This window comes from Acomys russatus, chromosome 27 (assembly GCF_903995435.1).
Source record: "Acomys russatus chromosome 27, mAcoRus1.1, whole genome shotgun sequence".
NCBI lineage: Eukaryota > Metazoa > Chordata > Mammalia > Rodentia > Muridae > Acomys > Acomys russatus.
In genome coordinates, this window is record NC_067163.1 from 15,909,212 (window position 1) to 15,932,386 (window position 23,175).

The following is a 23,175-nucleotide window of genomic DNA, read 5'->3' on the forward strand; positions in this document are numbered from 1 at the left end:
AAGAGTGCCTCCTAGTCTCTTCTTAGCGCTACAAGCTTCTAATTAAAAATATAGTTAATTTATCCAGCTGATAAAAGAGAGGAATGAGCCAAGTCTTCCCTCCCTGTAGGAAATAGCCATAATTTTCTGGTAACACAGTTCACTTAAGGTTGATAAACAAATACCCACAAAAGCACTGGAAATGGTTTCTTGCCCAGCGGGAAAAGCCACACCCTAAATTTTGGGTGGGAATCTAATCTTCTAAAACACTTCTAGAACCTAGGAAATCCCTAGCCAGCAATTCATCCTCTGATTCAATTTCTTTACTCCCAGTCTCTAAGCCATCAAAAATATAGTCATCTTTGTGTCTCTCCACTGGGAGTACATAGGACCTTATCAGATGCTGGGTTCCACCCACAGTGTGTGCTGTGGCTTCATTCAACAGGCGGCTTAAAGTATGAAAAGCAAGTTGGTCAGCAGGGTGCACGGTACACAAGCACTTAACATCAGACAAAAGTCGACCCCTTCTAAAAGAGCTGTGAGAAGGAGTCACGATTCTCTGTGTCAAAGAAGAACCATCCTCCTGCCTAGAAAACATGGACCAAAGATGCTTGCTGAATAAACAGTCATCCATCTCCTCAGTACCTCGTTTACATAAATGTAAGCCTCTGAGATAGAGGTGGCTCTAACACACACACACACACACACACACACACACACACACATACACACACACACCCCACCGCCACTGCCACTGCCACCACTACCACCCAGAAACCACGCTACACACACATTCAACATGGTTTCAAGAGAAGTGTCTGCTCTGGTCTCATCGCACTTAACACTGATAACCCCTTCCTTGGGGCCTGACACAGGAAACAGACTGGTGGCTCTGTCACCCAAGTCTGCAGAATTCGGGGTCACAGAGTGTCAAGAGGACAGTGTAATTCCCACAAGTGGCTATGGCAGTTTAATTAGCCCCCCCCCCCCATGAGTCACAAGAAGTCCCCCCTGCTCCCCTGGGAAGTGTCCTGAAGGACCTGCCTGGGTAGACATTCTTTACTCCCCAGATTCCTATGACACCCCTCAGATGGATCCCAGTCAAGATGTGGCCTGAGTCTCCCACACCTGATGACCCCCAGATCTCAGCCAATAAACAGGGGTAGATCTCTTGTCCTGAGATCCTGTATCTAGACTGGAAACAAAACCAAGAAAAGAAAAGAAATTACAAGGAAAAAAGAAACTTAGTTTAGGGGTGAAACTAGACTTTAACCTCCTCCAGACAGGAAGTATTTAAACTAACCCCTCAAAAAAAAAAAAAAAAAAAACAAAAAAAAAACAAATAAAATAAAATAAAATAACCCCTCATTAGGAAATCTAGAGAAAGGGGAGAGGTGTCATTCAAGAAGTAATGGAGTCTGCCTGTGGGTCTAACCTAGTAACTTTTCCCAATTAAATACATTGTGCCAATAATAATGAAAGCCAAGCCGGCTGAACAGGCCCCTCCACTGAGTGCCGTTAGCCTCTGTCCTCCACCATGGCAGAGAAAATGAGTCACAGCCCTGTCTCTCCTGCACACCATGGCACTGCATGTCACACATCAGAGGTCCGTATGTTTTCGTCATCAAGGTTGAACACAAATGGCTTCTCCTTGGGGTGCTGGGGCTCCGACCTGTGCCTGACTCGAGAGCTTGCCAGCACACCTGTAGCGTTGCTCTCCCCAGGCATGAATAAAGAGTCCTCCGGAGCATTCTCAGCTGACAGTAGCTTTTCCCCAGCCTGGGGGACAGGTGTCCAGGGTTGCCAGGAGGAGACCACGGAGGGGGCTTTACAGAGGGCTCTTTTCTCTTCCACTTGTGGCCGTCTCCTTGACAAGATGGAGTTAGGCCCGCTTCCGAGACTAGAACTTCCGGGCCGAGTCAAAGAAATGGATCTAGAAAAGGATGGTTCCTAAAAATGGAAAGGGAAGAAAAAGAGAAAGTAAGCTCTTTTCCTTACAATGTTTATCCCAAAGTCTCAAGAAAAGCATCCACCCAGGATCACCAAGTCACAGGGACACTTGGCTACAAAACTCAAGTAAGTGCGTGCAAGTCAGGGACAGATGCAGTCCCGGCTTCCCACGATGCTAAGCCAGGAGGATGGCTTGGGCTATGACTATGATGCTTAAGGATAGTCTGGACCACGCAGCAAGACCCCTATTTCAAAAATAATACATACATCATTTAAAAAAAAAAAAAAGATACTAAGCAGAATTCACTCCATGTTTGCAGATCTGCTTGACATTGGACTTGCAGGACACATCAGAAACTTCATGTCTCTGTTCAGGCCAACTTCATGTCAAACCAAAAAGAGTTGGGGAAATGTACCCAAGCTAGCAGAAAGAGAAAAACAAGTGAGCCAGTCTACGGCTCAGCTGCATTCGAGGCCGGGCTGCCTGCCTACATAACCAAATAAAACATGGCCATTCAAAGATAATTTATCTTTAAGCTAACACTGTGGCACAGGAAGGAAGTGACATACTCTAGGGTGGCACTTGAGGGCCTGGACAGCTGCTCCAATCTCCTGGATCCAGCTGTGCATGTCTTCAGGGCTGTCCGCCTGCAAAACATCCACAACACTTTACACACATTTTTTGGCATGTGACTTCGGTTTCCACGTCCCGGGCTTAAGTTCACAAAACCACATCAGAGTTCAGAAGGATCTTGGAAACAGTGTAGCCCAGTGGCTTGCAGACTTCTGAGGACATCTTCTCCCTGCAAGCTCTCTCCTGACTCCCAATAACTAAAACCGTTCAACATTAAGCTGCCCTGAAGAGGGAGAGGAGTGTCGGGTAGGAGGACAGCCCAATTTCCCATCTTCTGACTAAACTCATCACTGCATCTGCAAAACACCAGAGCCACTTCAGACTCCTAGTTGTAACACCAAAGGAAAATGAAGCCCAGAAAGCCACAGCCCCAGGTTTGAGGCTGGTCTTTTTGTCCCCCACCTCCACCCCATAATTATCTGAACAGGAGACCCCTGCTTTAAATTCCACTAAAGCAAACTCCCTCTGCAGACCCTCCAAGGTGTGCATGGCCACATACACAGCACCTTCCTCAAAACACAAGCTCTTGGGTCTGAAAATTCACCCTAGCCTTGGAGTGAGAACTTAGTTGAGGAACGCCATAGCAGAACTGAGTGAAGCATTTCTCCTGGAAATAACCTCTTAACGCCAGAAGGGGGCAGCAGTCTCTCCACAGAGGGAGGAGACAGAGGTGGCCTGGCTCCTGCAGGCAGAGCCCTGCCTCCCAGCGGTTGGAAGGAAGAGTGCAAGTGAACCCAGAGAGTTACAAAGGAAAGCAACACTAAGCTGCTCTGCCCTAGCACCTTCTCCTAACTGTCCACCCAGACACGGAGCTCTGTGTGCTGTGCAACTGTGCGACAAACACCCAGCCCCTAAGGGCTCCATCTCCTCCCCTTGCTTTTCCACGCCCCCAAAAATCACTCCTCTTTGAATTCTACCAGGATAAAACAGGATCCCTTTGGCTTTCATTGGGGTTTTGTTTCCCTTGTGTTCACTCAAGGTTGCATTACTGTCCCTTCCTATCACCCCGAAAACAAAGCCCCTCGGTTATCTGTGTGTGGCACATATCAACAAAGGCACAGGGTCAAAAAGAAGGACGAGGGCCCATGGAACACACCTCTCACACCTGCTGACTTAGTTATGCTTGCTCTCCTTTGATTCTTTCTGGTTATTTGGCAATCTAGTAGCTTTCCAAGACAAAGAAGACAAATAGATCCCTGGTCCAGAGGGTAGCCAGGATTAGGTATCCAAACTTTTCCTGAGATCAGGATCAGAGACAGCATGTTCTGTAGACAGATCTAAAGGAGAACTAAATAAGTTGTAAGGGTCTGCTGCTTGCATGTGCCAGGCAAGTGGCAGAACTACCTCTAGAACCAGTAGTGAGCCAAAAAATTTTAAAGGATCCAACAGGGTAACATATTTAGTGGAGAAATGCAGCCAGTCCCCGGGGTCCTCCATGTTTTAGCACTGATTGCTATTTTTACTATTCTACGGTGAGAGAGAAGCAAATAACCCTGAAATTCTACCAGCATGGCGACACACGCCTTTAATCTCTCAGCACTCAGGAGGCAAAGACAGGTGGATTCTAGACTAGCCTCATCTGTATAGGGATTTCTAGGCTAGCCAGGGCTACAGTAGGAAGACTGTCTCCAAACATAATACATTTCCCTGTTATGGATTTATTCAATGCCCTCATCCTGAGACACTTTTCTCCAAATGACATATAAATTCATCCCAAAGAATCACAGGCTTGGCTGGACTCAGTGACAGAGGGCTTGCCTAGCATCTGCAGCACTCTGGGTTCTAGAGCCAGAAGCGAGTCAAAATTTAAAAAGAATCAAACAGGATAACATTATTTGGTGGTTATTTTGATTTTACCCAAAAAAAAGTAGATATTGCAATTGATACCATGTTTTATAAAGTAACTTCAGTAGTTTTTTGTTTGTTTACTTATTTGGTTGTTTGGTTGGTCTTTTGGTTTTTCAAGACAGGGTTTCTCTATGTAGCCTTGGTTGTCCTGGACTCACTTTGTAGGCCTCAAACTCAGAGATCCGCCTGCCTCTGCCTCTGCCTCCTGAGTACTGGGATGAAAGGTGTGCACCACCATGCCCGACATAACTTCAGTAGTTTTAACCATTGTTTTACATTTTCATCTCAAAGTTCTTTTTATGGGGGAGGGGGGGTAGGTGTGCTAGAGAGAGCTCAGTGGGCAAGAGAGAGTGCTGCCGTCCAAGCAAGAGGACCTGAGTTTGATTCTTCAGCATCCGTATGCAACCTGAGCATCTACGTGCACCTCTCAGCACCCACATGGTGGCTCACGCTGTCTGTCGCTCCAGTTCTACTTGACCCAACACCCTCATCTAGTCTCCATGGGTACCGGGCATGCACGTGGTACACAGGCATACATGCAGGCAAAACACCCATACATACCAACAAAATTATCTTAAGAGAAAGACATCAATATCCAATAGAAAAAGAAAAGACATTGACATCCTCCTTTGTGGCCTCTGCATACACAGCACAAGCACATGCTCCGCGTACACATGAACACATGCAACACACATATACAGCCATTTTAAAATATTCTTCAAATAGGAAAGCAAGCATTGCAGTTGATTCCATATAAGAAAGAAATATTTCAGAGCTAAGGTCCACCCAGCCCAGGCAGCTTCCTGGGAAACCAAGAAGTGCCCACCCCTGAGCGGCTAGAAAAGGAAATGCTGCATGCGCCTTCCTCGCTTCCTGCCTTGCTCTTGTGTGCATTCTGCTCTCTGTCCTTGATGGCGGTTTATAAGAAGAGAGGGAAGAAGTTTTGAAATGAATCCGTTCAACCTGTGGCTTTACTGCAGTCCAGTGAGCGTCTTTCTGAGCATCAGTTATGAGTCCGACGCCACACACACACACACACACACACACACACACACACACATGCAGTGAGTCATGGCGGACATCAACGAAAGACATCCAGTCTCCAGAAGCCTCTTCTTTCTTTGATTCCCAACTTCTTCCTTTCCCAGTGAGCCAATTCCATCTTTAGGTACAGCCCCACTGTGGATGGTTGTATAAATTATGCATTACCTAGTTCCAGGGCCTTGGTTCTGAACCCTCCTGTTGCTGCAAGCCTTTAATGCACTTCTTCATACTGTGGTGAACCCCAACCAAAAAAATCATTTTCCTTGTTACTTCGTAACTGTAATGTTGCTATTGCTATGAACTGTAATATAAACACCTGATATTTCCAATGGTCTTAGGTGACCCCTGTGAAAGGGTCACTTGACGACCAAAGGGATCACGGCCCACAAGTTGAGAACCCCTGCTCTAGGTGGTACCCTTCACCTTAGAGTCTGAGTTATGAAGTAACTATGCAAGAGTTCTGGCTCAGCACACTGCAACTCCCGTGTCGCTGTTCTCTACACTGTCATCCTGGCCCAGCAACCCAGTCCTGACAAGTGATCTGAAGGTCATTTCATCAGAGTTCTCAAATCTAGCCACAAGCCCTCCTGTTGATAAACTGTCAATACCCCAGGCCGAACATGCTGGAGACCCCTGCTCTGTATCCTAAGGGTCAAAGGTTGAATTCTGTTTGGGGAGTGCTGGAGGTTGACACCAGGACTTTCCACATTCCAGGCAAGTGCTAAGCCAATGAGCTATATCCTAGCTCTAAAATCTCATCTTGAACCCTTGCTCAGAACTTAGATGTATCTACCTGCCAACACGGCCACTTCAGCACCATTTCCACCCACTTGATGCCTGATTGCTACCTGGATCTGGTCACCATGATCCATCATCGTCCAACATACCTAGTCTCCATAAGTTGGTCAAAGGCGGATTTTTCTGGTTGTGGCTATATCTAGTACACTGTATCCTTTACATTGTATCCTTACCACAGCAGCTTTTTTGTTTGTTTGTTTTTATTTTTTATTTTGCTTTTTCCAGACAGGGTTTTCCTGTGTAGCCCTGGCTGTCCTGGACTCACTTTGTAGACCAGGGCTGGCCTCAAACTCACAGTGATCCACCTGACTCTGCCTCCCTGAGTGCTGGGAGTACAGACATGCACCACCACACCAAGCTTTACACAGCAGTTTTTAACCTGTGGGTCGCCACCACTTTGGGGGGGATCACATCTCAGATCTCCTACATATCAGATGTTTACATTGTGACTCATAACATTAGCAAAATTACAGTTATGAAGTAGCAACAGAACAGCTTTATGGTTGGGGGTCACCACAACATGAGGAACTGTATTAAAGGGTTGCAGCATTAGGGAGATTGAGATCTACGGCTCTACGGTTTAGGTTCCGGGCCTGGCCATTCTGAACACAAGTAAGTTTTGCTTGAGTACCAAGTTCCTCTCAATTGGTTCCGTAACTATTGGGCTCATGGTCCTGAATGGATCATCTACCTTTGAAGCTTCTATCTCCTCATGGGGAGATGGGAGATGAGGCACCAATTATGAGGAATTAAGTAATATACTGCCAGCTAGCTACTGGTCACCAGTGCCCCTGACAGCAACAGCTGCTTTTCCTGCATTGTGAAGAGTGCTACAGCGTGAGAGACCACAGAGTGCAGGTGGAACCTAAGCCAAAGCATCTAGTCCAGCCACGCCCCTTCTCTGCCCACAGAGCTCTTTTCTCTGCCCCACCCTGCTTTCTGGCTTTACACTCCTAAATCCCAAGGATGGACAGAAGGCTCATGCAGACCTACTACACAGGACCAAGGGAGCAGGTCAGAAAGTCACTTGAGCACAGTGGATCAAACCTCTGGCCCTGCAGAACAAACTGCGTGAGGATCGAAGTTCTACCACCTTCCCCATGTGATGTGGTTATTTTTCTTTATTTTTTTTAAAGGTTATTTATTTATTATGTATACAGTGCTCTGACTTCATGTATACCTGCACACCAGAAGAGGGCACCAGATCACATTATAGATGGTTGTGAGCCACCATGTGGTTGCTGGGAATTGAACTCAGCACCTCTGGAAGAGCAGCCAGTGCCCTTGACCTCTGAGCCATCTCTACAGCCCGTGATTATTTTCTTAAAAGAAAAAAAATGACTGACATAGAAACTGTGAGTGTAACTTGTTTAGATGCAGGTATTTTGCAGACTTCATATAAAAAATGAGTCAGTGGTATCAACAACATTTCTTTTTGCTAACAATCAATATTGAGCTCTTTAAGCAAAACAGAGTTCTAGAAAAACTCACCCCTGTTCATGAGCTCAACATCCTTCCATACTCAAAGACTTTGCTGATGATATGAATAAATGTGACTTTTAAAATGTTACATATGATAAGCCGGGTGTGGTGGCGCACGCCTTTAATCCCAGCACCCGGGATGCAGAGGCAGGTGGATCTCTGTGAGTTCAAGGCCAGCCTGGTCTACAAAGTGAGTCCAGGATAGCTAAGACTACACAGAGAAACCCTGTCTTGGAAAAAACAAAGTCACATAATAACATATTCCAACATCTCATGGATCTGCACAGCTTGGTGAGAGTGTATTTTCCAAACGATGAGTATAAAGTTTACGTAAAAAGTATCTGCTGAAATGGTGGTCAGTGGATCTTAGCCACGCATACGTATGGATAAGGCTCCAGATTCTACACTGCACCTAAATATTAAGAAATCAGTATTCTTCAAGTTCTGGTAAGAAACAAAAAAGAAATAACTGAAATTATCTGAAAAGACATATTAAAACAATTCTTTCAAGCTGGGTGCAGTGGTGTGCACCTTTAATCCCAGCACTTGGGAGGCAAAGGCAGGCAGATCTCTGTGAGTTCAAGGCCAGTCTGGTCTACTGATCAAGTTCCAGGACAGCCAGGGCTGTTACACAGAGAAACCCTGTCTCAGAAAAAAAAAAAAAAAAAAAAAAAAAAAAAAATCAAAAAAAAAAAACAAAAACCAGAAAAAAAAAAAAAAAAAAAACAAGTCAAAAATCATTTTGTCCAAATACTTCTTTGCATAAGGCCAGATTTTCAAATTCCTCAAAGTAATGCATGGACACAGACAGCATGCTGAAACCAGAATGAAATTTCTGTTGTCGTCTATGAACCAGCCATTAAAGAGCTCCACAGAAATAGAAAACAACACTATTCTTGCTATTTTTATTAGAATAGTTACTTTCATAAGATGTTTTGTTAACTGGTCATAAGTGTATAGTTGTAGCTTCTAAGAGAATCAACAAATGTGTTCGCTGGCTTCTCACCCATACTTCTCCAACGCGCTGTTCTCTTTGATCCATGTGCTGCACATGGATTCGACCTTCACCCATTTAATGTCCTCACTGTCCTTCATTCTTGGAACTTTAAGGAGCAGAAGGGAAGGAGTAGAGAAATGGTTGGGACTCCGGGAAATGCCGGTCCCCGTTAGATGATGCAAGGTCTTCTGAACATTTTCGGTTGAGACTCCTGCCTCCCACATCACTACCCTCTGAGCATCAGTCATTAACATGCCGGACATCATCTAGGCAAAGCTCAGCACAAGGTGTACCCTTGGACGTTCCACAGATGCAGTGCTAACCCCTGTGTCATGGTTTGAATGCGAAATGTCCCCCATAGGCTCATGTGTTTGAACATTTGATCCCTGGGATCAAGCAGCCTTCAAGGCTGTTAGAAGGGCCAGGCTTGAGTTTTTTCATCTCCACTTTACACATAGGGAAAACGAGGCTCTGAGTAATAAAAAAGCTGTTATTATTGCTTATTTTTGTTTTTTTTATTATTGCTTTATATTGTTTCTTATTGCTCTCGTCTTACCTGGACTCCACCCACATCTGCGCAGCCTCCCTTGTAGCTCTCTATTCTCCTTCCCCAGGCTTTTGTCATGGACTGTTCTCTTGCTTGGCCCCTCACCCCATGAGTCCTTTAGTCACCCCTTTCTGCTTCTTTTCTCCCCTTAGGACCACAACAGACAGTTCCCATTCTAATGGTGGCTCCAGTAGTCACAGTTTTCCTGGGGAGTTGCTTTGGTTTTGTTTTTTCTTTCTTTTAAATTATTATTATTATCATCATCATCATCATCATTATTATTTAGGCAGTGCTCCGCCTGCATGTACACCTGCCGAAGAGAGCATTAGATCTCATTATAGATGATTGTGAGCCACCATGTGCTTGCCGGGAATTGAACTCAGGACCTGTGGAAGAGCAGTCAGTGCTCTTAACTACAGAGCCATCTCTCCAGCCCCCTGGTTTTGTTTCTTCAATTCCCTCATCAGGTCTGGGTGCATATGGATTCTTCCCCTCCCGCCACTCATGAGGGGATTTTCTGATCTCCTTGGAGTTAGTTCACCTTGCATGTGCTGAGGGCTAGTCTTTGTGAAGATCTAAGCCATTTCTCCACCATTGCAGTATTACACAGGGCAACTACACCATCCAGCAGACCTCACTGTACCCCATGTGCCAAACATGTGGTTTCAGCTGCCTGATTACTTAGCCTCAAGATTAGCTCTGTTTAACTCCATGACCCCAACCTCAGACCAGACCATGCCTAGACCCCTTGACCATACTCCACAAATACCGACTTCAAGAACCAGACGCTTGGGTTCAAGTACAGATTAGGCCTTGCATCTAAATGGCAGGGGCACTGGAGGAAACTAGATTTAAAAGCAAGATGGTGCTCTCCATGTTCCAGTCTGCTCTGCAGCCTCCCCTCTGACATCTCTTCCTGGACAGTGTGCTCATCCTGGTGAATACGGCCCAAGCCCACCGACACGGCTGCAGGCGTAAAGCGAAAAGCAACAAAGACACAAGACCTACTGCTCAAAAAAAAAGGGGGGGAGAGAGGCCTCATGATTTTGTGGGAGGGATTTGGTGGGGAAAAGAGAAGGCAGTGGGATGCCTCCAAAACTCTGCTTGGGAAGACGGCGCATTTTAATGCTCAGAATCCCACATCAGCCCCGCTCAGCATAATCATTCTGTGTGCTCCTGAGCAGCCCAGGCTGAGGACTTGGCCCTGGATTTCTTCTCCCTGCTTGGAAATCCGCCTAGCTAGCTGCTGTGACTTCATAGGGATTGGGAGTGCTCCAGATCTGGGGGCTGGGGAGCTCCTGGTAAGTGAACTGACAGAGCCCAAAAACAATGGCTTTCTCTGTGCAGCTGCCTGTGCACCTGTGCCCGCACAGGGCCCTCTGTGCTTCTGTCTTTCTGCACACAGTAATGTCCATACATAGGCAGGACTTATAAATACCCTCCAGAGCAGAAGCGAAACCGCCAAGCAGTTCTCCTTTTTTTCTGCTTAGCTGGAGCCCTGCAGCCGACTGCAGCTGCTACAGAGGCACGGTTGATTGACCTGCTGGTAGGCATTCTAGAGTAGGGAAACTTCTGGCTAGCATTCTCCCTTAGAAGGGAAGGGGATGCTGACTGACTAAGGGACTAAATTGGCCACTGAGAGAGAAGCAAAAGAGAAGAGAAAAGCAAGGGATGGGGGTGGGGCTGGGGGGCATCCACCCACGTTCACAGAGATGGAACCCTGGTCTTGAGGTGAGCATTTACCTGTACGTAGAATGTCCTGGAGGCAGTTATGATCTCAAACAGGTTGTCCCTCATTAACAGATCACTAGGCAGAGAGAGAGAGAGAGAGAGAAAGAGAGAGACAGGATTATACTAGGCATTGTGGGTGCTTCCCCTCCCCCCATTATTTCCTACGGTTTTGCCAATCACCTACTAATGCAACTCAAGACTTTCTCCACCCTGTAGATAAAGAAGCCCAGGCTGGGAGACTGTAAATGCTGTGTCTGTCCAAGGACCAGAACCTGTTGAGTCCAGACAATGCCTCCTCTAAGGGAGTTAATGCCACTTCTATATTGCTCCTCCCCACAGGCAGCAGCCCCACCCACAGCTCTGAGTTCCTGCTCTTGGCCTCGCCCTACCCCCCCCCCCCCCCCCCCCACCCACCCCCACCCCGCGCTGGCCCAGGGGACAAGGAGCTAAGAGGAGAAACAGAAATTAAGAGTAGCCGATTTTAAGATTTGCATCCCGGGAAACCGCTCAACATCCTTAGCCTTCGGAGAAACACAAATTCAAATTATTTTTGAGGTTTTCATCTCACCCCAGTCAGAATGACACACAGCAAAAAGATAACAAATGCTAGCAAAGATGAGGGGGGAAAGAGGAGCCCTCACTCCCTAATGGGAGGGGTGTAAACTGGAGCAGTCACTATGGAAATCAGTCTGAAGTTTCCTCAAGAAAATACAAATAAAACTACCATATGGCCCAACTATACTACTCCTGACATATTCCTCAAGGAGTCTACATCCTACCATGGGGACGCCTGCACATTCCTGGTGATTACTGCTCTTCTCACAATTGCAAGGACATCCACCTTGACGTCCATCAGCAGATGAATGATATATAGACACAACAGGGATTTGTTTAGTGTAAAGAAAAATAAAGGGGCTGGATAGATAACTCGGCATAAGAGTACTTCCTGCTCTCCCAGAGAACCTGAATTCAGTTCCCAGCACCCATAGCAAGTGGTCCACAACCTCCTGTAACTCCAGTCCCAGGGGCTCTGACATGCTCCTCTGGCCTCCGCAGGTAGGTGCCTGCACATATGCAGAACACATCACACAGACAGTCTGCATATATATAAATAATAAAAAACGCCAGACGGTGGTGTCCTTTAATCCCAGCACTCGGAAGGCAGAGGCAGGCAGATCACTGAGTTCAAAGCCAGCCTGGTCTATAGAATGAGTTTCAAGACAGCCAAGGCTGCAAAGAAGCCCTGTCTCCAAAAACCAAAAATAAATAAGTAACTACAATAATAAATAGAAATAATTTTTTTAAAAAATCATGGAATTCACAGAAAAAAATAGACAGAACTGGAAACTTCTATATTAAGCAAAGTAACTGAGACTGAAAGACTAATACCGTGTGCTTTCTCTCACACGTGGATTCCAGGCTCCAATGTTTCCACACATGTCAATAGATAGGTGAGAGTAAGTGACAGGTCATGAAAGTAGAAAGGGCTGTTGAGCTGGTAAAGTGGACAAAGGAATGTGCTAACTACCACCAAGTCTGACACGGCAGAAGGAGGGAACCACTGCCCACAAGTTGTCCTCCGACCTCACATGCACACATGTGTGCATGCATTTACACATACAAACAATATGTCAATAAGCAAATAATGTACAGAAAGCATTAAGAAAAGGGCACCAGAGAGGCTGTAAGAGGGGGAGCTGAGCAAGGATGGCTGTGGGTGAAGGGACCAGGATGGGGAAGGGAGGAAAGAGCAGGGGGGTGAGGAGCAACAAAAACCAAGTACGTTTGAAAACAGCATAATGAAACCTATTCCTTTGTATGCTTGGGTAAAATAAATTTTAAAACTAGTTTCCTTCATTGGGAAAAAAAAAATCTGATCTGTTCCTGGGGCTAGGGTGTAGCTTAGTGATGGTGTGCTCAACGTCAAACAAACAAACAAGAAAACACTAAGCTTCGTGGGGAGGGGGAAGATCACAGAGAGACCAGTAATTTGATGGCGATCCTGGAAGGGGAGTATGGGAGGGACTGGAGGGGGGGAGGGGAAGGGAGAAATGCTGTAACCAAGTTATAGTCTCGAAAAGAAGAACAAGCTTCAAACTGGGTGTGGGTTTTGGAAGAGAAATCCTGACTCCTGCAAAGCAGAAGGCAAGAAGTGGTGCTGACGCAAACTGGAATTGGCTGAAGTCGTTTTCTATCTTCAAGGCCTGCTGTGTGCATCCAGTCGCTATGGGGACCATATGAGGAGTAAAGACCTAATTGCTACCAAGAAAAGCATCTGAGGAGGTAAGACCAGAGGCAGGTAAGACAGCATTCTGTGCTAACAGAGAGAGAGCCTTGGGCCAGGAAGGGCTGGACCCAGGCAGAAATGTCTTCTAAAATGACAGCACAGAAGTGACATGGCCAGTGATGTGCCCTCCAGATGGAAGAAGAATGCATTTAAGACTAGATAGGGTACATAGACCTGACTCAAACTCCATTGAGAGAAAACGTCTTTGGGACATGTACTATAAATGTCAGCCCTTGAGTGTGAAATGAAAACAAAAAGATGCTTACTGAGCTGGTCCATAAAGCCATACAAGGCAGCTCCAACAACACAGACCACTTGAAATACATCCCGCCAACTATTATCCCTACTTCCCTACTTCCTGAGCTTCTAAGTAGGGACAGCTCTGTTCCGGCTTGTGCTGAATAGTCTTCTGTCAACTTGACACAAGCTAAAGTCATCTGACAGTAGGGAACCTCAATTGAGAAAATGCCTCCTTAAGACTGGACTGTAGGCAAGCCTATAAGGCGTTTTATTAATTAGTGATTGATGCGGAAGAGCCCAACCCATTGTGGTGCTGCCACCCAGGGGCTGGTGGTGCTAGGTTGTGTAAGAAAATAGCCTGAGCAAGCCAAGATAAATAACCCAGTAAGCAGAACCCCTCCATGGCCTCTGCCTGAGCTCCTACTTCCAGACTCCTGGTCTGAGTTCCTGCCCTGACTCCCTTCAGTGGTGAACAGTGACGTGCAAAGTACAAGCCAGATGACCCTTTCTTCCCCAACTTGCTTTTTGGTCATGGTGTTTTTAAGCAGCAATAGAAACCCTAACATAGGGTGAAATGTTTTAACCTTCTAGATTATTCATGCAAATGCAGTTAAGCCCCCCACGGTCCACTGAGCAGGTGAAATCAAGAAACCCACTGCCCAGGCTCTCAGTTCCATCCAAGTCAACAGCAACCATTACTTGCAGCTGTCCTGAATTCCCCCAAACGTCTCAGAGAGGGTACCCCACCTAACAAGAGCTGAGACCACAAAGCCACAACCTTCCCTGTGGACTTCACCTCCCTGACTCAAGTTCAGTGTGACTCATGCAGAGGTAGAGGTAGGGCCAGTTTTCAAGATGCAGACTGAACCCTACCCTACCTCTCCAAGCTGCCCTAGTGTGTCCACGTAGCCTCGTATCTACACAGGCTCTCCAGGGTCAGGAGCAATTGGGCATCTCTCATGACCCAGTCATGCCCTCTGGAGCCATACTTGGGGCAATGTCTATCTATAGGTACTTTCATGAATTACACATTATCCCCCCCGGGGGGGGGCACCCCAGTGTTCTATACCCTACAACTGCTATTTGAAACACTTAGTATGGCATTTTCCCCTGCTTCCCTGGGGTCACACAGCATATGTGTTTATGTAGGGCTGTGTCATGCTTTTGCAGGAGAGTAAAACGCCATCCCTTTATGACCTACAGGTAGGAGAGATGCAAATACATGGTCTGGACAGACTTCAGACTCATGGCCAAAATGATAGGCCTGGAGTCTCTTAAGGGTCACCCTCACAAGCGGCTGCCTTTGGGGATGCGGATGGGACACTCGCTTGTCAAGTCCTGAATCATCCCATGCTCTCAGAAGGCATCTTTCCTAGTGGAAGAGGAACAAATTAAACATAACGTGTTCTTCCTGCCAAGTGGTAGTAACGTAACATAGGGATGCTGTGAATCACCCACCGCCTGTGTTAGTGGGACACCAAGAACAGAGGAGGAAAGGCCTAGGAAGTTCGGACAACAGCAAGTGTGAAGCCAGTGTGAAGCCAGTGTGAAGCCTAGGCCTCCATCTGAGCCCCACTGTCCCTGGGACCAAGGACCTGACCGTACAGCCTGAGAGACACCTACTCTCTCCTGCCACCAGAAGTTTCCACATAGGCTTGTCTTGGGAGGAAGAGTAGGGAAGAGGGCAGTTTGTCCAGTGTGTTCGCAACCATCCATCAGTTAGGATGCACTAAGTCAGTGGTCCTCAGCCTTCCTCATGCTGCGACCCTCTAATACAGTTCCTTATGTTGTGGTGACCCACCCACCTCCACCATAAGACTATTTTGATTGCTACTTTGTAACTGTAATTTTGCTACTGTTACCAACTGGAATGTAAATAGCTGTGTCTCAGGCCACCCCTGTGAAAGGGCCAGCAGGACCCCCCCAAGGGGGTCTTGACCCACAGGTTGAGAACCAGTGCTCTATAGTGAAGACTCTTCAACAGCGCCTCAGAAGGAGTAACAAATGGGGTTTTAAAGGGAGATGAACATAGGCTCTGCTTAAAATGAATAAGAAGAGGCAGTTACCCAGACTTGACCAGACACTCGTGGGTCTTGAGAACATCCTTGAGCAGTATAGTGCGTAGGGGCTCTCTATCCTGGTGGGAAGAACGGAAGATGGGCGAGTGAGGCTATGCGCATGCCCAGTGTGACCCACACCAGTTCACGAACTCCCCTCTCTGAGTATTGGCTAAAAACAACCCGGTTTCAAAATCATCGTTAGGAGGTGAAGAAAAATCTATGCAGCAGCTGCCCTGTGGCTTCGCTCCCACAGCAGCTCACTGCATGGAGGCCGGCAGCAGAAAGAGACAAGACAAGGGGGAGTGTCTTGGAAGTCTGCGGGAGCCTGGCTTCCACCCATGCACGCTCTCCGTTTCTGAGACCTCTCAGGAGGACCACATACCTACTACGTACCTGCTCGCACTTGAAGTAGCAGATGGTAAAATCATCGAGGACAAAGAAGCGCCGTTTCCAACTCTTCCGCTGAAATGCAAAATAAAGAGCCAAATATCACGGATGGATCTCCACCACCAGGACTGGCACTGTCACAATAAATGCCCAGGGACCCAGCACAATGGAAGCCAGCTTCCTATCTTTACCAGGGACAAATAACAGGAATAGTGGGAAGTGTGGGGCCTGTGAAGGGCCCTGGCCTTCATCTGAACCCCATCTTCCCAGAGACCAAGCACCTAACTCTCACATCTGAGAAGCCCCTGGCTGTCACTCTCTGCTGCCACCAGAAGTTACTACTGTGCCAGATGAGAAAATGCCTTCAATAGAACGAGGTTGTAGGCAAGCCTGCAGGGCATTTTCTTAAGTAGTGGTTGATGGGGAAGGGCCCAGCCCATTGTGGGTGGGGCCATCCATGAGCTGGTGGTCCTGGGTTCTCTAAGAAAGCAAGCTGAGCAAGCCATGGGGAGCAAGCCAGTAAACAGCACCCCTTCATGGTCTCTGCTGCTGCCTCTAGGGTTCCTGCCCTGTTTGAGTTCTTGGCTTCCTTCAGTGAGGGAATGAGATCTGGAAATATAAGCCAAATAAACCCTTTCCTCCCTGACTTGTTTTTTTGGTCCTGGTGGTTTACTGCAACAGTAGAAACCCTAAGGAAACTACATTGACTACATCGGCTCATCTTCTTAGGAGAGGGGAAATGGGAGGAGGGAAATCGTCCCTATCAGTTCAAGTGCTGTGAGGCTTCTTCATATCAGGGGCTCCTTTTCGGGGAGGAGGAGGACTACTGGCTAGTTCCCAGTAGCAGTTAGCATAAAGAGGTACAGCTCTTCCTCCTGTCCTCCTCTGCTGCACCCACGCCCACTGGCTCCAAGGGGTCCTTAGAGCCCCAGAGTAGCCCCTGTGCCGCAACTCACCACGTTCCCTTGCTTCACACAGTAGCCACTCTTAATGAGGGGAGGCCCCGTGGAGGGACGGCAGCCCGATGAGGGGATGTAGCTCTGAGACCTTCGCAGGAAGGCATGAGACCCCAGCTCACCCCCCTCCTGCCCGTCCCCACCATTCTACAAGGAAACAGAGGCACTGTTAGTAGTAGCCCAGTCACTCCTCTGTGCAGCCCCAGCTCCTCCCAGCCTTCCACCACACCTCGAGCCTTGTTGGTACAACATCAGCCAAAGAAATAAGGACTGACTTTGTTCCCATCCCAGCACTGCTCCACTGGGTGCTTTCACAAAGAAACTGGCTAGAGAGACCCAGAAGAGGAGACCGACGACACAGAACAGAAGAAAGCACAAGCACCCAAGTGGAAAGAGGGACCGCAGACTTGTGTCTGGTCTCACTGCCCACCTTGCCCCCAGGTCCTTTAAGTCTAAGAAGTGTTCATTGCTTGTGTCTTAGGCAGAAACACACAGGCCACACATCCTGAAGATGTCATGATGTCATGGCCTCAACTTCTACATTGCCACTGACCATATCCACCCTGCACTGTATTTTCCTGGGCACCCTCTTCACTAGCTCCCCAACCCCCAATCCCGTTGTTATGGGCTACTGGTCCTCCTGGCACAGTAGACATGTCTTTACTGCCCCCAGTGCCCACGCAATAGCACCTGGCTGATGGGTGTGTGCACCACCACTCCCCCAATGATCTCAGTCTTGTAGGCCACCTGCGGCTTCTTCTCCAGGGTGGGAGGAGCTGCTAAGTTTTTGAGAACTTCTGTAGCCAAGGGTAGGGACCCAGCCTTGGGTACCTAGGAAGAACAGGGATATGGTCAGCAAGAAATGGAAAGTTGAGGAGGACAGCAGAACCACAGACAGGATGTGGGAGAAAAGAAAAGCTAACTTACTAAAGTATGGTAAACATGTTCTCTTCTCCTCCCAGCTCCTTCATGGATATCTATACCTAAATATTAGGAACTCAGCCAGTAACCCTCTCATACACACACATGCATAGACACATCCATACACACATATAGATACACACACATACACAGATATACAGATACACACCCATACACACAAAAACACGCATACATATACATAACACAGATACAGACAGACATTCATGCATAGACACACACATGCACATACATACATACACATATAGATAGATACACACACATACACACATATACACACACATATACATACACAGACACATATATAGGCATACACACATATGCATAACACATAACACCAGACAACAAACACATACACATAACCAACACATGCACATAGATGCCTACATATCCGTATACACATATATGTGCACACACAAACACACACATACATATATGCACACATATGCATAATATACATATACATAACACACATACACATACAAATAACAAACACAGACATAACACACACATTTCAAACTAATTGCACACCTATAGGATGAGCTAACCCTTGTGAGAAAGCAAAAAAACAAAGTACTTAAGACTGAACAAAACATCCTCAGCAAATCTAGAAGCCAGAAAAACGAGCAGGGCATGGTAGAATATGTACGTGTATACATATATACATGGATACATATGTCCCCTGCCGCTGCCTCTCTAAATCCAGAAATCCACCCTTCTCCTCTCTGTCAGGTGGCCTGACATGTAGGCGGTCCACGTCATGGCCCAACCCAGTAGCAAGGAGAGATTCAGCTACACGCTGCGTCCTCTTAGCTCAGGCATGACTGTCTCAATTTTATACATAAGGTAAACACAGACCTCCAAAGTGTGTCCTCCACTCCTAGGATGCTAACTCTCACTACCTCCTCAGTCTACCCTCACTAATTTCCTGTGGGTGTCTGAGGTAGCCCGCCATACTACCTCACAGAGAAAGCACACAGCAAGGTCCTTCCTCCACCAGCCTTACCTCATCATCTCTATGTGCAGGTTTATCAAGGTTTACCAGAATAGTCAGTGGCTGGCACACTTACATGGCTAAATTTTGCCCTGCTTGGGTGCAGCAACGCAGGTGCTGGGTAAATATATAGACCTCATCTCCTAACATGCATGGGAAACCTGAAGTTTCTGGAGGGACAATTTGCCCCAGAGATGAGCATTTTTTGCTTGCTCAAAGTCATGAAAAGACCAGCATTTCTGACTGTCCTATACTGTAGTAGACCGGATTCCACCTCTCTTAGTGAATGCACACATGGAAGAACACCATGGTTCTTTTTTTCCTATAAAGCACTTTTTGCTATAGTTACTAAGTGCTCTCCATGTTAGAGGCTTGGTCCCCAGCCTGTGGCACTATTGGGAAACAGTGGAACTTTCCAGGGATGGGGAGAGTTAGGTCACTGGGCGTGTGCGCTTTATAGGGATATTGACCCGGCTGCTTCTTGCTTTATTCTTCTCTTCCCAACCACTGGGGGATGAGCAGGTTTCCCACGCCACATGCCCCACCTTGATCTTGTACCTCACCACAGGCCCAAAACAGCAGGGATAAACCCCCATGAACTAAAAGAACAAAAAAAAACAATGATGTGTAATTAACCCTCCCTTCTTATAACTTGATTATTTCAGGCATGTTGTCACAGTGCTGGAAAGCTAATATATTTTTCCTCCCTTCTAACTCTTCTGTTTCATTTAAAAAAAAAAAAAAAAAGAAAGATTTCTAGGGAATAGGAAATAAATTCTTCATTAGCCAAGTCCAGGAAAAGAAGAGTACTTCACACAAACCATGAACAAGTTTCCAAGTTAGCGAAGCTTTTATACAGAGGACTTTTCCAGACTCAACTAAGAAGAATATCCCCCAAGCTAGGAAAAAAATAGATCTAAGTTCCTTCTCATAAGCTTCCCCCTCTTGTTCTCCTCATTGTCAGCAATCCTTTTTCCATCACTACAACACTGAATCAGCATCCCATAATTACCCGGAACACGGCTGATAGGAGCCCTCCCAGGAAGCACAAAGGGGACATTCCATAAACTTCCCCTTGAAATCGATTCAAACTCAAACGCTCACAGTAACACGTAGTTGTCCACCAGTGGACAAGAGGACGCTAGAGAGAGCCAGGTCTGCACAGGCTCTGGGGCAAGGAACTGCTGCTGTCTTCTAGGTTCTGTGCCTTCCCCCATTGAGGTCAAAAGCTGGGACACACCACAGAAAGTATACATACAGTGATCTTGCTGGCTTGGTTCAAGGCTTCTACCCAGTCCTTCAGATCTTTCTGGTCATTGGCTTGAAGAAAATATCTCTGAGACAGGGCATTGATAACTGTAAAAGCAACGCGCGAGAGGAGAGAGAAGGCAACTGGGTCAGAATTTACACATCACAAGAACCCATGAAGTGGGGGCTGGAGAGATGACTCAGCGGTTAAGAGCACTGGCTGCTGCTCTTCCAAAGGACTGAGGTTCAATTTCCCAGCACCCACATGGCAGCTTACAACTGTCTGTAACTCCAAGATCTGACACACTCTCATAGATGTACATGCAGACAAAACACCAATGCACATAAAATAAAAATAAATAAATTATATATTTTTTTTTAAAAAAAGGAAAGAACCCATGAAGTTAGGACGTGTGAAGTGACAAGACCCATGAAGGCCATTTAGAAGATCAAGAAACTGCCCGTGGTGTTAAGTCACTTGCATATTCAGAAGAGACAGACCACAGCAATTCACCCTTTCTCTCATCTTTAAAAGTGGGGATTTTCTCATCAGTTCACCATACTGACATTACCAGTGGCCTCAATGTGCTATTGGCAGTCACAGAGCTGCTCATCTGCCACCCGTGAGACACTTGAAGCCCAGGCTTGCCAGTGTGTTTAGCTGGGAACCTAATGCCTGTTGGACCAGCACAATCTTGTCTTCTCTATGCCTGGGAAACTGAACAACGCTTGCTTAAGATCAGGTCTGTGACTTTGGCCTCATTTTCAACCTGTTCTTCCTTCTGAGCACTTCCTTAGTCAAAAGCTTACCTCTGAATTATCATCACCACCACCACCACCACCACCACCACCACCACCACCACCACCATCATCACTACATCTTTAGGTGAGCTGACCACAAAATTTAAGAGTGATTTCTGAACTTGTCAGTAATATTTGGAAGAAACAGAAAAAAGAGAGAGCCAGTCTGAAGTTGGGAGAAGGGGGTCATTTTATCCCTCTGGTGTAAGTTTGAAGTCAAGAAGCCATTGCAGAGAAGACAATGAATTCACTGCCTCATCCATAGAATTGACACTTACTGAGTTCCTGTTACATGCCAGCAACCATTTTATGTGTTGAGAATGCACAGTGACGAAGCAGAAAGTGGCTCTGTCTCCCTGGAGCCCGTGTTCAGAGCCTCCCTGGAGACAGAAATGCCTCAGCATTGGCTCCTAGTGAGGGCTAACAATTCGCTGGACCACTGACAGAAGGGCTTGAGGCAAAGATGGGCTGGCTGTGCTTGCCACACCACCAACCCCATCCCAAACTGCCGTTCATTTGGCAACCTTGAGACCCTCAATATTCCTTTCCTCGTTATTATTCTTTTTCCTTTTTTAAAGATTTATTTATTATTTGTACAGTATTCTGCCTGCATGTATGCCTGCCTACCACAAGAAGGAACCAGATCTCTTTACAAATGGTTGTGAGCCACCACGTGGTTGCTGGGAAGTGAACTCAGGACCTTTGGAAGAGAAGACGGTGCTCTTAACCTCTGAGCCATCTCTCCAGCCCTCGTTTTTCATTCTTTCCTACCTATTCCCACCTCCCTCGGGCCTCCTCACTGCCTGAACACATCACTGCTCAACTCTAAAGTGAAGGCTCCCAGAAACTTCTACTTGACGTTTTCTATCCACCTTGTGGCATCAAGAAAACAGAACGACAGCCACAAATGATAGCTCAGCCTGTAACCCCAGCACATATGAGTCTGCGTGCAGCACAGGCAACATTCCAGGCCAGGCTTGGGCATGGGGGGTGGTGGGGGGGGGAGGGGTGAAGAAAAGAGGAGGAAGGAGGAAAAGAAAGAAGGGCAGGAGGCAGACAGCCAACAGAAGCCAGCCTGGCTCAAACACTGCCGGTCTCTGTGTGCCTGGTCGCAAGTTATTAATAATCTTTGCAGTGGTATCACTTGGTACTCAGAGTGTCACTGCTATCTGAGCCACTCGCGCACATGGGATACAGTTCACGTGGGATCACAGGGCTGTCTTCCATGGAAAAGAAGCTGTCACAAGTCTGTGAAGAAAAACCCACCGTGGCTTAGGACTTACCGAAGCAGAATGGAGTTTTGGGTTTCTGCTTTGGGGTAGCTACGCTCACCTGTACCAAATAAAGACAAAAAGAGAAGGAAACGTGTTTCTATCAGTGTTGAAAATGTTTACTTTGAAGTTATTGTGTTTATAAAAAGAGCATATCAAACATATGTACACTTGAAGACCAGTAATTGAGAGTCTTGCCTTGGTCCCTTAAGAAACTGGTATTAATCAGCACTACTCCTTAGACCAGCGCTTCTCAATCTTCCTAATGTTGGAACTTTTTATTTTTTGGTTTTCAAGACAGGGCTTCTTTGTGTAGCCTTGGCTGTTCTGGACTAGCTCTGTAGACCAGGCTGGGCCACCACGCCTGGCTAATGTTGTGACCTCTCTTAATATGGATCCTCATGCTTTGGTGACCCCCAAACCATAGAATTATTTTGTTGCTACTCCATAACTGTAATTTTTGCTACCATTATGAATCTTTTAATTTTTTTTATTAATTTGTTCTTGTTACATCTCAATGTTTATTCCATTATGAATCTTAATATCTGATAGGCAGGATGGTTTTAGGTGACGCCTTCTGAAAGGGTCCTTTTACTCCCAAAGGGGTCATGGCCCACAGGTTGAGAACCAGTGTCTTAGATGCTCACTACACCTCCCTTCCATGATAGAACCTCCACCATCCAAGTAACTGGTATCTTGATGCCTATGCTGATTTTTGCCTCTGCGGGAACACTTGACAAGTCACTGGGCCTGGAAAAGATTCCCTCTGAGCCACAAGATCCAGCAGAGTCCCATTTCATTCCACCAGGTTTCTACTATGCTGTCAAGAACCAGCCCCTTTCCCTAAACAGTCTTCCAACGGAAGGCACTTTGGGCATGTAAACTCCAGCCAAAGTAGAAACGGACACAGCAGGCACTCCTGCATTTGGATATGCCATGCAAAGGCTGGGCTATCTATGCTGGCCATGGACACAGGGACTCT

General features: G+C 46.7%; 1 protein-coding gene across 6 annotated transcripts in view; it reads right to left on the reverse strand.

Moving 5' to 3' along the window:
* Nucleotides 1-1,344: 1,344 nt before the first annotated feature.
* Nucleotides 1,345-23,175, reverse strand: part of Plekha2 (pleckstrin homology domain containing A2) — a 54,906-nt gene continuing 33,075 nt past the window's right edge. For all 6 annotated transcript variants that reach the window (XM_051170022.1, XM_051170027.1, XM_051170023.1 and 3 more), the window contains exons 4-12: nt 22,206-22,254; nt 20,132-20,229; nt 17,631-17,771; nt 16,941-17,087; nt 15,991-16,059; nt 15,604-15,674; nt 11,023-11,086; nt 2,500-2,577; nt 1,345-1,929 (exon numbers count right to left, since the gene is read on the reverse strand). In XM_051170022.1, the coding sequence (XP_051025979.1) occupies nt 1,573-1,929; nt 2,500-2,577; nt 11,023-11,086; nt 15,604-15,674; nt 15,991-16,059; nt 16,941-17,087; nt 17,631-17,771; nt 20,132-20,229; nt 22,206-22,254 (1,074 nt within the window). In that variant the 3' untranslated portion in view covers nt 1,345-1,572. The remainder of the gene's footprint in view (nt 1,930-2,499; nt 2,578-11,022; nt 11,087-15,603; nt 15,675-15,990; nt 16,060-16,940; nt 17,088-17,630; nt 17,772-20,131; nt 20,230-22,205; nt 22,255-23,175) is intronic.